Source organism: Heterocephalus glaber, unplaced genomic scaffold (assembly GCF_053883595.1).
Source record: "Heterocephalus glaber isolate CG9 unplaced genomic scaffold, H.glaber_assembly_v1.0 deba00001610, whole genome shotgun sequence".
NCBI classification, from domain to species: Eukaryota; Metazoa; Chordata; class Mammalia; order Rodentia; family Bathyergidae; genus Heterocephalus; species Heterocephalus glaber.
This window is the reverse complement of record NW_028258381.1, coordinates 15,363,595-15,377,327: the sequence shown is the minus strand read 5'-3', so window position 1 is coordinate 15,377,327 and position 13,733 is coordinate 15,363,595. Positions and strand designations below refer to the sequence as shown.

At 49.0% G+C, this 13,733-nt stretch overlaps 1 protein-coding gene across 7 annotated transcripts in view; it reads right to left on the bottom strand.

The window, feature by feature from the left end:
• Camk2b (calcium/calmodulin dependent protein kinase II beta) overlaps positions 1 to 13,053 on the bottom strand; it is an 80,343-nt gene extending 67,290 nt beyond the window's left edge. For 6 of the 7 annotated variants that reach the window (XM_004839914.3, XM_004839915.3, XM_004839917.3 and 3 more), the window contains exon 1: positions 12,850 to 13,037. In XM_004839914.3, coding sequence (XP_004839971.2) covers positions 12,850 to 12,914 — 65 coding nt within the window. In that variant the 5' untranslated portion in view covers positions 12,915 to 13,037. Of the gene's footprint in view, positions 1 to 12,849 lie in introns of all 7 variants that reach the window. The other variant, XM_004839916.3, reaches the window with a different exon arrangement.
• Between the last annotated feature and the right edge of the window lie 680 nt (positions 13,054 to 13,733).

Sequence of the window (13,733 nt, the reverse complement as noted above, 5' to 3'; positions counted from 1 at the left end):
GAAAGGTTCCCTTTCCCCCATTTCCTCATCAGCACTTGTTATTAGTAGGTTTTTTTGGATGACAGCCATTCTTTCTGGGGTAAGATGGTATCTAAGTATAGTTTTAACTTGCATTTCTCCCATTCTGATGCATGCTAAACTTTGAGAACCACTGGCCCAAAGTCATGATTTCTTTAAGATTACAAAATGATAATAACAAGGTCCTGAGTTCAATCTCCAGTACCAAAAAACAAACAAACAAACAAACAAAAACCAAAATGGTGACTATCTAATACCATTATTCCTCTTTGGCATTTATTAACTTGAATTCTTTTTTTCAAAGTAACAAGAAAATACTCCATGGACCACTAGCGCTGGCAAATAAGGTTCATTTTGGTGAGGAATGGGATTGTATTGAGAGCTCACAACTTGAGATGCATGCATTTTCACTGCTACTGGGTCGTCACTGTTTACAGGTCTCTTCAGTGGAGAAAGCTTGGAAATCCTGTGTTTTCTGTAAAGTGGGCCCTTCACCACGTACAGTCCTTCTGCTCCTCGGACTGCCTAGAGCAGCGTGGACAGCGCCACCTTGTCCCGGAAAAAGAAACCCATGTGCTCAGGTCAAAGTTCAATGAGGGCGGTGCTTTCTGTTGTTTCTAAGCAGAGTTTACATTTTCTTCAATATCTACTAAGCTGCAATTCATGTAGCAAACAACTTGCCCGTTTAGCCCATATAATCCAGTGGCTTTTAATATATTCACAGAGCTCTACAGCCATTACTACAACCTGAGTTTATGATACTTCATCCCTGCAAGAACAAACTTCTACCTGGGTGGAGTGGTACACACTTATAATCCCAGAACTCTGGGAGGCTGAGGCAGGAGGATCACAAGTTCAAGCCCAGCCTAGGCAACTTAGCAACTTGGTGAAACCCTGCCTCAAAAAATTAAAAAAAAATATTTGGGAATGTAGCACAATGTGAAAGACTTGGGTTCAATCTTCCACAATGCAAAATAGTAATAGTAGTAGTACTGATAGTAAAAATTTCAAAACCACATACTTCCTTCCATCAGCAGTCACTTCCCACCTTTTTTCCCTGCTGTGTCCCCAGCTTCACTTTCTGCCTCGAGGATCTCTCTGTTCTGGATATTTCCTCTAAATGGGATCATACAACATGTGACCTTCAGAAGCCTGCTTCTTGGGCCAGGGATTTAGCTCAGTGGTTCTGCCGCCTGCCTCGCAAGCTCAAGGTCCCCAGTTTGAAGCCCGGAACCAAAACAAAAAAAAGAGAGGAGGGATGGAAACCCACTTCTTTTGCTGAGCACAGTATTTGGAAGTCCACTCATGTTGCAGCACAGGTCAGTACTGATTGGTATTTCACTTCTTTTTATGCCTGAAATATCCCACTGTACAGACGGAATGCATTTCTTTACCCCTGTGTTGGGTGATGGACCTTCAAGTGGTTTCCAGGTTTAGGTTGTCATGGAGAGCAAGCTATGGACAAAGTGCACGTGGATATGGCTCCATGTCCCACGGGGACGCTGAGGAGCGGGGTACTCTCTCCCATGGCCACACCTCCGCACGTCTCCAGTGGTTGCCCTAATGGCCCTCACAGTAACAGTGAGCTGGGGTCTCACCATGCTTTTGATCTTCGTTTCCCTAGCAAAGATCTTTACAGGAGCTGCTGGCCACTGGTTCAACTTCTTTAGCAAACTATCTGTTTAGACCCTCTGCCCATTTTCTAACTGGGGTGTCTATTTTACTGTTAGGTCACAGGAGTCCTTAAAATGTCCCAATCACAAATTCCTTAGGAGACACATGATTTGCAAATAATTAGTCCCATTCTACAGGCTATTCTTTCACTTTCTTGATGTTGTCTTCTGAAGCACAAAAGTTTATCATGGTGATAAAATCCAGTTTATCTGCTTTTCTTTTCTTAATTATGCTTTGAGTGTCATATCTAAAAAAAATCATTGCCTAACCCAAGGTCACATAGATTTACTTCAATGTTTTTCTCTAAGGGTTTTATGGCTCTAGTACCCTTGTGTAAGTCTATGATGTATTTGGATATAATTTTTGTAGGCAGTAGGTATGGGTCCCGGTTCATTCTTTCACACGTGGATATCCAATTTTCCATTTGTTGAGTGGTCTTTATTCTTTCCCCACCAAATTTTCTGGGAACTCATGTCAAAGTCAGCTGACCATAGATCCATAGTCTATCCCAGACTCAATCTATCCCTCTAAACCATGTCCTTATCTTTCTGCCAATACCACACTGTCTTGACTGCTATAGCTATGCAGTTATGAGCACTCCAAATTTGCTTTTCTTTTACAAGATTCTTTTGGCTATTCTGTGTCCCTTGGGTTTCCATGTAAACTTTAGGACAAAATTGCCAATTTTTTTCCCCTTAAATTCTTTTATTAGCACATTTTAGGTAAACAATACATTTACATTTCTCATTGGGAACTTGTACCTGTACATGATGTATCTTGGTTCTTATTTTTTCCCCATCCCCTGCCTTCCCTTCCCTATTTATAAAGACTTTGTTTCCTTTTTTTCCATTTCTCAAAATTTTTCCTTTCCCTTTTTTCCTTTCCCCTTCCCCTACCCCTTTGGACCTTTTCTTCCTATTTTGCATTATCAATTATTCATTTTAATCATTGGTACCTTTTAGGTATACAATATAATGACATTCATCATTGGAAATTTGCACCTTTACATAATCTCTCTTGGTTATTTTTCCCCCTTCCCCTGCCCTCCTTTCAACCCCTCCATTCCCCCCTATTTACAAAGACTTTGTTTCCATTTTTTCATTTTCTCATAGTAATTCCATTCCCTTCTTTCCTTTCCCCTACCCCTCGCAGTTCCCCTTCCCCTTTGCCCCTTTTCTTCCTATTTCACATTATCTATTATACCTTTTAGTCCTTATTTACACTTTCAGTTTCTCACACTAGAGAAACTATTTAGTATTTACACGTGTGTCCTATTTACTTCACTTAAGAGTATCGCCTCAATGTGCATCCATTTAGCTATAAATGTCTCTAATTTCTCATTTTTTATGAAGGAGTAGCACTCCATTTTATTAAAAAACCACATTTTCTTTAACCAGTCTCCAGTTGATGGGCATTTGGGCTACTTCCAAGTTTTAGCTATTACAAATTGTGCTGCTATGAACATGGGTGCACATGTATCACTGTGGTATGATTCTTTTAATTCTTTGCAGGGGAATAGCTGGGTCAAATGGGGCTTCCAGTCCTAGTTCTTTGAGGTATCTCCACACTGATTTCCACAGTGGTTGTACCAGTCTACACTCCCACCAGCAGTGGGGCAGGGTTCCTCTTTCCCCATAGCCCTGCCAGCATTTGTTATTGGTTGATTTCATGATAGCAGCCATTCCTTCTGGAGTGAGGTGGAATCTCAGCGTTGTTTTCATTTGCATCTTTCTAATGACCAGTGATGGTGAACATTTTTTCATATGTTTATTTGCTATTTCTACTTCTTTGCCTGAGAAATGTCTGTTCATTTCAGATGCCCATTTTTGGATTGGGTCTTTAAATTTGGGAGGTCTGATCTTTTTGAGTTCTTTATAGATTCGAGATAGTAGGCCTTTGTCTGAGGAACAGTAGGTGAGAATTTTTTCCCACATTGTGGGTTGTCTCTTCACATTGCTGGTGGTTTCTCTTCCTGTGCAGAAGCAACTTGAAACTATACTCCAAAGCTACTGTGATAAAAACAGCATGGTACTGGCAAAGAAACAGACTGGAGGACCAGTGGAACAGATTAGAAGATGCCAAAACAACTCCAGACATGCTCAGCCATCTTATCTTCGATAAAGGAGCCAAACACCCTCACTGGAGGAAAGATAGCCTCTTTAATAAATGGTGCTGGAAAAACTGGGTTTCAAATTGTCAAAGATTAAGACTAGATCTATATCTTTCACCATGCACTAAACGAAAATCAAAATGGATTAAAGATCTAAATATTAAAATAGAAATGCTGAATCGACTGGAAGAGAGGTTAGGTAGAACTCTTGAAGACATTGGTGTCAGAAAAGATTTTATGAAAAAACCTCAGTTGCCCATGAACTACCACAAACAATCAACAAGTAGGATCTCTTCTTACTAAAATTGCCAATTTTTGCAAAATAGAAAAAAAAAGCTGGAATTTTTATCTGTATGCCAATTTCAATTGGAGAACACTTCCATCTAATAAGTCTTCCATCATGAACATGGGACACTTTTCTGTTTATTTAGGTCTTCTTTAATTTCTCTCAGTGGTGGTTTGTAGTTTTAAAAGTATAAATCCTTTAGGGCACTGAAATATAGTGGCATGAGGAGGAAAGTGGGTCCCCAGGACCCAGGAAGGATCTGAAGTAAGAACTGAAGCCCATGGGGAGAGCGAAGACAGAGGCGTCAATGAAGGAAAGGAAGGTGGCAGGCAGTGCTTTCTCCCTGAGCCTGGACTCCCAGTGTGGGAAAGGTGGGTCAAACCTGCAGGTGCACAGTGACTACTGGTGACCCCAAAGGCCTCCACAGAAAAATGCAGCAATGGAAAGGAGCAGTGGACACAGCTGACTGCAGTACCTGGTGATTATTCAGGTTCAGACATCACCTAGGAGGGGGCAATCGGCCAGTAGCTAATTTGGATAGGGGCCAACTGAGCTCAGAACTCAGAGCAGCTGCAGGCTGGCTCCATCTAGTGGCTCCCAGTGTTGCAGTGAATGTGCAGAGTTCAAGTCAGCAGAAGGTCAGGGAGCCAAGGTCAAGCCAGCAGGAGGCACATGGACTGTTGCAGACTCAAAAAATCTGGTTCCATCCTCACAGCCAGATACCAGCCTGAACTTCAGTGGAACTAAAGGTACAAGCTTGCTGCAATTATCCACTACACCACCGTAAAGCTACAGCTGGCTTGCTGGGATTAATCAACTCAGATCTGGACTCTGTCTGCCCACGTTGTCTACCAGTGACAGCAGAGACATGCTTTGAATTGGACTTTTTTTCTTTTTTTTTTCTTACCTTCTTTTTTTCTCTTTTCTGATTTTTCTTCTTGTTTTGTTTTTTCTTAATTGCTCTTGTTTTTATATGTGTGTGAACATAGTTTCTACTTTTGTTGTTGTTCTGTTGTTTTTATTTCTTTGTTCTCTCTTTCCCTCTTGTCTTCTTCATCAGTTTCCCAAAGTTTGTGTGATCTTCTTTTGTGCTCCAGCCCTGCTTCTAATCTCTTCCTCTTCTTCTATTTCTCTATTTTTTCCCCCTTACCCCTTTTAAATCTTCTCCCCTAAGGGTAATATCACCATGCTGAGGGCTTATTTACTGGTTTTAGATTTTGTTATATAACCACAAATCTAGTTCATATGGCTAAAGGTGGCAAATTAATAGTTACCACAGTTTGTCATCTTCTAGGCTGTGTTTGATGCTACTTTATTGCCGACTGCACTACTTTAGCCAAGGTGACATAATTGTGCCAATCAGTTGTTCTTCCTGGTATACCAAGATTGAGATTACCTAATGGTCAAAGTATAAATCTTTTAAATTTAACGTTCAATACTTTATTCCTTTAGATGCTGCTCTAAATGGAATTGTTTTTCCTAGTTTTACTTTGAGACAAAACATTGCTGGTTAATGAAATAAATGGATTTTCTGTATGCTGATCTTGTATCCTGCAACTTTGGTCAATATATTTTTTCATTGTAATAGTTTTTTAGTAGATTCTTGACGATTTTCTTTTATCTCCTTTTTTTTTCCCCCAGAATCAAACTCAGGACCTTGTGCTTGCAAGGCAGGTGCACTGCCGCTGAGCTAAATCCCCGGCCTCTTTACGATTTTCTGTAAGAAATATCATGTCATCTACAAACAGAAGTGGTTTTACCTATTCTTTTCCAATCTTGTTATTTCTTTTTCTTGCCAAACAGCCCTAGTTAGAACCCCTCTATCATGCAGGATAGCACTGGAGAGAATACATACCCATGCTTTGGTTCTGATCTTAGAGAGAAGTCTTTCACCATTAAATATGTTAGGTAGGGTTTGTAATAAATGTCTTTTGTCAGATGAACAAATTCCCTTCAATTCCTAGTTTGTAGCATTTTTTACCATGAAAGAGTAACAGATTTTGTTGAATGCTTTTTTGTTCATCTGTTGGGATGATCATGTACTTTCTTTGTTATTCTATCAATATGGTGTATTACATAAATTGCGCTTTTTTTTTTTTTGGTACTGAGGATCAAACTCAGGACCTCACGCTTGCCAGGCAGGTGTAGTGCCACTGAGCTAAATCCCGGTTACATGAAGTGCTTTTATATGTTAAACCAAGTCAGGTTGCTTTCTGGACATGGGATAAGTCCTACTTATTCATAATGTATAGTCCTATTCATATGTGGCTAGGATTAGCCTCACTAGTATTTTTTAAGGATGCTGTATCTGTACTCATAAAGGATACTAGTCTGAGTTTTCTTGTAATGTTTTTGTTCTGGTATTAGAGTATTACAGACTTCATAAAATGAACAGGGAAGAATGTGCTCTTCTTCTATTTTGGGCGAGTTTGTGAAGAACATGTACTCATTCTTCTTTAAATGTTTGGTAAAATTTACCACTGAAGTAATCTGGACCTTGGCCATTTTTTGTGGGAAAATTTGAAGTTACTAATTCACTCTCTACTCCCTTCAAACACACTTATCCCATTGTTCTTGCCACTTTCTGAAGCAGTTCTTAAGTCCTCTTTTGTGAGTGTCTTTCCAAGATGTGATCAAAAATATGGTAAATGCTGTTGTCAAATGCCATCCAACAGAAAGGCAGCTCATAAAAACATGATGCTATGTCCTCATCCACTGTATTCACCGGATCTGGCACTGTGTGACTCTGGCTCTTCCCCAGAGTCAAAATGACCTTGAAAGAGAAAAGTTTTTAATGGATTCAGGACATTGAAGCAGCCATGACAGCACGACTAAAGACACTCATAAAAGAGGACTTCTAGAACTGCTTCAGAAAGTGGCAAGAATGATGGGATAAGTGTGTTTTAAGTGAGGTGGAGTATTTTAGGGAGAGCCACGGCAATGTGTCTCTTACTGTAATCCATTTGGTTTCAGATTTAAACATTCACCATAGTTTTGCTTTGTTTTTTGGGGGTTTTTTTGGTACCGGGGATCGAACTCGGGTCCTTGCGCTTGCACAGCAGGTGGCAAAACCACTGAGCTAAATCCCCGGCCCCTCACCATAGTTTCTGATCACGCTACATCTACCCTTCCCCTTCGTGGCCACACTTCACATCCAAACATTCAGCTCCAGACAAGGAGGAGTTGTTAGTGTCACTGTGAGCACACAGAAAACAAAGGCAAATTCCCTCTCTAGTTAGTAGTGAGGCCCTGCAGGAAGTGAGGGATGTGGGGTGCAGGCAGAGGCAAGATATGGCCTCAGGCCCCTGCAGTTGTCCCTGGAGCCAGCTGGGAGCTTTTCCAAACCCCTCCTGCAGGTCCTGCTCCTACTCAACCCAGAAAGCCCCTAGCAAACAGGTTGTCAAAGTCTCAGACTGTGAGAACTGGGCTGTCCCTCAACAGCGAGTAGAAGCAAAGTGCTGAACTTCATCACGAAACTGGCAGGATGCTCAGCCCTCCTGGAAAGCAGTTCCAGGACAGGCATGAGGACGCTGGCAGCCCTCCAGCTGCACTGCACCAGGGGGGCAAGGCTAGCAGGCTCCCCAGGCAACTGTCAAGGTCCCTCATCTGCATGGGGCAGGTGTGCCACTGCTCTGGGAAGGGGCCATAGCTGCAAGGCCTGAGTGGCCTGGGTTGTCACTGAGCCACTGCTGAGCGCCCACTGTGTGCAGGGCATTGTTTCAAGCACTTGGACGAATTGAGGGAGAGAGGTGGGGGCTCTACCATGCTGTGCTAGAAATGGGCACTTGCCAGATGTGCACGGTAACAGAACAGAGCATTCCATCCCTCTCGGGCTCAATGCAGCTCAGGGTGGGGTCAGCACCGTGGTGGCAGTGTGGACACCACTACACCCATAAAACACTGTCCAATTGCAGTCTGGCTGTCGATGATCCACTCTAGAATTCAACCAAAGCTCGTACCTGGTTGAACAAAGACTCCTAACTTCAGTTGTGTAGGATCTTTTAGGACTGTTACGCCAATCCGTAAAGCATAGGTCCCCAGCAGCTGAGGATGAAGTTTTCACATTTATCACTGCATGGTCTTTTCTATGAAATTACTTTTAATTTCAAGGTAGCTCCATCCAGGCTTTTAAAAGGTCAATGGAGTAAGAATAAGAGAACAAGGAGTATTAGAAAAAGACGTGTATTTTTTATTTTAAAGAAGAAGAAAATCAGGCTCTGCATCTCCCTCCATCCATTCTTGCAGAACTCCAGAGAGAAAAAAGGCAGGAATATATCCCTCAGTTCCTTCAGTGATACCAACCTCAACCTCAGCAGGCATGCATGCACCTCTGCACCCTAACCCTGCGGCCACTGAGAAATGGCCTTCCACTTACCATCATGCCCAGACTTCAAACACAGGGGCCTCTCGCTCTCTGCTGTTTGTCAGAGGACAGGTCCTAAATTTTGGTGTTGAAAATACTATATGGCCAATGTGTGCAAACACACCTCTGCTAAGCACCTAGCAGCCCACGCACATAAGAGTCACTGGTAGGGGGTGTTTCTGGAGTAGCATCTGGGCAAACTTCAGGGTCTTATGCATGGTGATGCATCTGTGTTTTAAAATCATATATAAATCCTGCTGGGCATGATGGCACATGCCTGTAATCCCAGCACTCAGGAGCCTGAGGCAGGAGGATTTCCATGAGTTCAAGGCCAGCCTGAACTACACAGTGAGACTGTCTCAACCCCCCCACACACACAAATAAACAGGATAAATACTTGTATGTGTATTTACATATACACTCACACACATATCCTGATACTGACATTAAAATAAACAGTTCCAGTTCCGCTAGGGGGTGAGGAACATGAGTGTAAAAGGTCACATTTTCTGGCACATACTTCTCTATTACTTCTTTTTTTATGATAATACTACATTGTCCTAGTAATTTGTTTAATCGAATAAAAATTTCAAGCTTTGTTGGTCTCAAATGGGGTCAAAGCGTTAGTTGTCATGGAGAGACGGTGTGGATAAAGCCACGTTCCTGCGGAGCTGTGGGCAGTGCCCTGAGCTGCAGGAGCCAGAGGACCAGCTTGGGCCTGGGAGCAGGAGGTCAGCATAGACCACGAGCCCTCCACAAGGCAGCCAGCAGAGGAATAGCGCTGTCAGACACAGAACAGAGGAGGTTCCTCGGCCTTGCCAAGGAGCAGACTGTGCAGTCAAATCCTGACCCTGTGCGACCTTTACCGGCCACAGTCTCCTGTCAGCTGGGGTGACCTTGGTACCTAACACACCGAGCGCATTCATATAACAAGCACCACCAAAGTCCTTGCTAGCAACTGTTACCAGAAAAGAAAGAGTCCGGTACAAGCATGCAGATGTATTCTTAGCTTGCAGCAAAGTAGGTTATGGTATAAAAATACCATTAAATAGTAACTAAACTAGCAGCACCTTCATGCGCATCTTGCCAGCAACCTCGGCACGTGCGACTTCTTTTTCACCTACCCTACATTAAGGAATCAAGACCAGGAGGACTCTGGCCTCCTCTGAGCCAGGCCACAGCCAAGGCTCAGGTTCCACTCATCCCGTGCCTGCCCGTGAACTCAGCTGGGCAGGGCCACAGCCCCTTCCTCTCAGAGGCTGAGGCCCAGTGCAAGGGTCAGGGCTGGGGAGGCAGAGGTGTGCATGGAGACAGCACTGGCAAAGGCCCTGAGGCAGGAAGGCCAGGTGTGCTCAGGGAGGCAGGGAGAAAACAAACACGACCGCAATCACCAGATTCCTCCTCCACGGATTCCTCTCTTCCCTGGCAACCGCCTTCAGAGCTAGGGAGACTCCAAAATCGATCTGCTCAGATTTTCTGAGTTTATCTATTAACTACCTAGCAGGCCATGGCGATTTAGAGCAGGCCCTTCACAGAAAGCACCAAGAGCAGGCAGCGCTGCCCCCAGCACGGCGCGGGTCACATACACCAGCACACGGGGCATTCTCCACCAACTTGACTAAGGGCGCTGGATGGAGTCAAGGACACATCAAGGTCACTTCTGGGCCCATGTGAAGCCTGGCAGGAGACCTGCTGGGCGGAGGTCGGAGTTCTTCCTTGCTGCCTGGATGTGAGCAAGTTGCCAACCTCCCCACAAAGAGCTTCAGGTGCCTATTGGTAAACAGGGCTGGGGAGTCCCTTCCTGGACAGCTTACATCAAATAAAATCAACCCTTTGAATCAATCAGCACCCATTAGATGCTAAGACCACATGGGCCACGGCCCTGGTCTCCCCCCATCAGGAAGGGTTCGTGAACCGCTGGAATTGCATCCAAAACCTCAGGGGAGCTGCCTTCCTCTGAGGAGATCATCAACTCCCCCAAAGTAAAAGCCTGAATCCACAATGAGAGGCAGCTTCCTGCCCACCACACACACATGTTGCACTGGGGCTGGGGCAGGGGTGTCCCCTACATGGCCAGAGCTGGCCACAGTGGCCCGGACCCCTCCAGCAGCCCCTGCCAAGGATAAACACCAAAGAAACTCTCATCCTGCACCAGCAAACCCATGCACAGTGATGGCCACGTGCAGGGGAGAGTGGAAAGCAGAAGGCAAACCCAAATTTCCACCCAGAGTGGAAGGGATGACTCGGGCTCCCGCTGCGGACTGCCACCGGGGTCTGAGGTCACCACGCACAGGCGCAAGCAGGGTCAGTAAGCCGAGGCTGAGCGAGAAAACCTGGTCTGGATTTTCACAGAAACTTCAAAGAAAAGATGAAAGAATTCTGCACATCTGTGTGGCCACTTCCATCTGTCTGCAAATGTCCCAAACACAGCCAGTAAGGAAGGGCACATATGCCTAGCTGCACAGGAAACAGGCTAGTATTTATGCAGAATGCTTTACATCTTATAACTTAAAAAGAAGACTTAAAGCCAAAATGATGAACAGGTTTTCACCTCTGGGTAGAAGAGACAGCAATGTTTCTTTTATTATTCACAGAATTGTGAGGTTTTTTAAATCCACGCAATGAAAGCAGCATAAACGGCACTCCTGGCTGGTCCACACCGGCTGAGGGCCCCCCTGCTTTGCTCCTGGGCAAGGAAGGACGCTCACTGCCCTGCCACAGCTGCCCTGGGCAGCCCCAGGGGAAGATCAGGAGGACGGGGCAGGGGAGGGGACCAGCCAGCAGCTGTGGCCATGACCTGGCCCTTCGGCCAAGAAGGGAGCTCATCCTGACATGGTGCCAGGGCTGTGGCTTTAAATAAACTTGGACAAGTCCACCTGGGGCTGGGAAGCAACACCACTGTGCCCCAGGCAGGGGCTGTCAACAACTAGGCTTCATGGCCCAGGACCTGGGGGCCGCATCAGGTGCCCCATCCCCTCAAGCAAAGTGCCTATCAGAGGTTGCATGGGAGCCTGCTGGGGGAGCCACTGTCCTAGCTGGGACACCTCTGTTCCTGTCCCTATCACAGTGGCCCTGGATGCCAGGCCTCACTTCTCGCCTGGCACAGTGCGGCCTCCCCACAAGTTTCTGTCTGCTGCCTGGGGAGCTGCTGCCAGCCCCTCACCTGTCCCTGCCCAGAGTCACCCTCCTGGCCTCCTCTCCCATGTAGGTGGCAGTGGCCACTGCTGGGTCCCCAGAGAGGGGCTCCTGGGAGGACAACTAGGTGGTCAGTCCGAGCCTGTGCCCTGGCACACAGAGAAGATGCCTAGAAGCTTCCCAGGGAGAGACCCCCACTGCCCTCCTCAGAGAGCCTGTCACACACACTAGAGCCACCTGTCCCCGCACGGAGGGCACAGAGTCTAAGTTGGGGTCATCCCCTCCTGAGGACTCCTAAGCCCTCGCCCTCTTCCCCACTGGCCTCTAGCCAGCCCCAGGCAGCTCTGGGAAGGTCTTCCAGGCCCGCGTCTCCGAGGTCCACCGAGAGGAGCCAAAGTCTAGACGGGGTGGAGGCCCCCGGCAGACCGGCGGCGTGCCAGGTGCCAGGTGCCCCGGGCCCCACACCCGACCATCAGTTCCGATTCCCTCCACGCAGGTCCTGACCCGAATCCTCTGCACGTGCAGGCAAAGGGAAGGCGCCCGCAGCCCTCCGCCGGCCATGCTCGGGGACCAGTGATCAGCGTCCCTCGCCACCACAAGGGTGCACCAGGCGCTTTTTTAGTAAAGGAAAAAAACGGATTTGCTGGTGGATGTGTAAGAGGAAATCGCGCCAGCGCCCCCGCCGCGCAGCAGGGACAGGAGCGAGGGGAGGCCTCTCAGGAGAGGCAAGGGAGCGCGCCCCCGGGTCCGAGGCCACCAAGGGAGGCCGGCAGTCACCTGCCCAGAACAGACGACTCGGCGCGGGCACACAGGGACCCTCGGACGCGCGCCGCGCCAGGCACCTGTTCCCCACGGCCACCTGCGCCGCCCTCGCGCCCCTTCGCTGTCCCCGCCCAATGCGCCCCCCACCTGCCTCGATGGTCCCCAAACCAGGAGCCACGCGGGTCCCCGCCGCGCCCTGCTCCCTGCCCGGGTGCCTGGCCTGGGCTACCCGATCTCGCCCCCCCTCTTCAATTTCTGCTTCCAGACGAATCAGGGGACCCTGGCAGGAGCGGCCCCTGCCACAGCCCGGGTGTGGGAACCGCGCGCGCCCCGGGCGCCCCCTTCCTGCCTCCGCGCCGCGACCTTCCCGCCGCAAATGCGTCACGTCTGCCGGCGCCGGCGACACCTGCTGCGGCCCCAGTCCCGGTCAGGGCCGCGCGCGGGACCCAGGCCGGGTGGGGGCCGGGCCGGTCCGCCCCCCTGTCCGCGCGCGGCTCTTACTTGCCAATGTCCTCGTAGAGCTGGTACTCGTCGGTGAAGCGGGTGCAGGTCACCGTGGTGGCCATGGCGGCGGCGGGCTCTGCGTGCGCTCAGCGGCGCTCGGGCGGCGGCGGCGACACGGCTCCCGCTCGCGGGCACGGTGGCTGCACGGGCGGGGGCCGGGCTGGGCGGCGAGCGCACGCGAGATCTGCGCGCTCGGTCCCCGCCAGGAGCGCGCCGCACACCTACGCGCGGGGAGCGCGGGCGCCGCCGGCCCCGCCCCGCACCCTCGCCCGGCACGCGCATTGAGCCCGCACCCCGCGCGCACACCCGCGCCCGCGCCGCACTGCGCCCGCACGCCGCGCTCGCCCGGCTCCCGGGCCCACCCACGGCCCGCCAGCGCCTGGAGCCCCGCACCCCCTTCCCCCGCTCACCGGGGACCGTGCACAGGGACCCCCCTTCGCCAGGACAAGAGGAACCAGAGCCCACAGGCAGGGGCCGGCCTTCCTGTGCCGCCCTCCCCAAGACTGGCTCCTCATACCCTTCCCGGTCCCCAGCGCTCAGGAGCCTCCCAGGCTGGGCTCCCTCCCCATGGCCCCAGTCCCTTCCTCGCTTCTCCTAGGACGGGTGGCTGGGGTCCCTGGGGTCCCCAGAATGGACAGTTGCAGTCCAGGCCCACAGGCCTTGAGCCAGGGAAACAGGCTGCCCTGGGAGGGACTGTGGACGTGAGAGCTCACAGCCAGCCTGCCCAGATAGGGGACACACGGGTCCCTTGGGCCTGGTTCAGCTGCCTGCCCTCCCTTAGTCCTGGAAGAGGAGGATCCACTCCACACTCCTTCTCCCAAGCCCCTCTTGAAAGTGCCCTGGAGGCCAGGAAGAGGAGGAGTATCAAGCCAGCTGTGGAT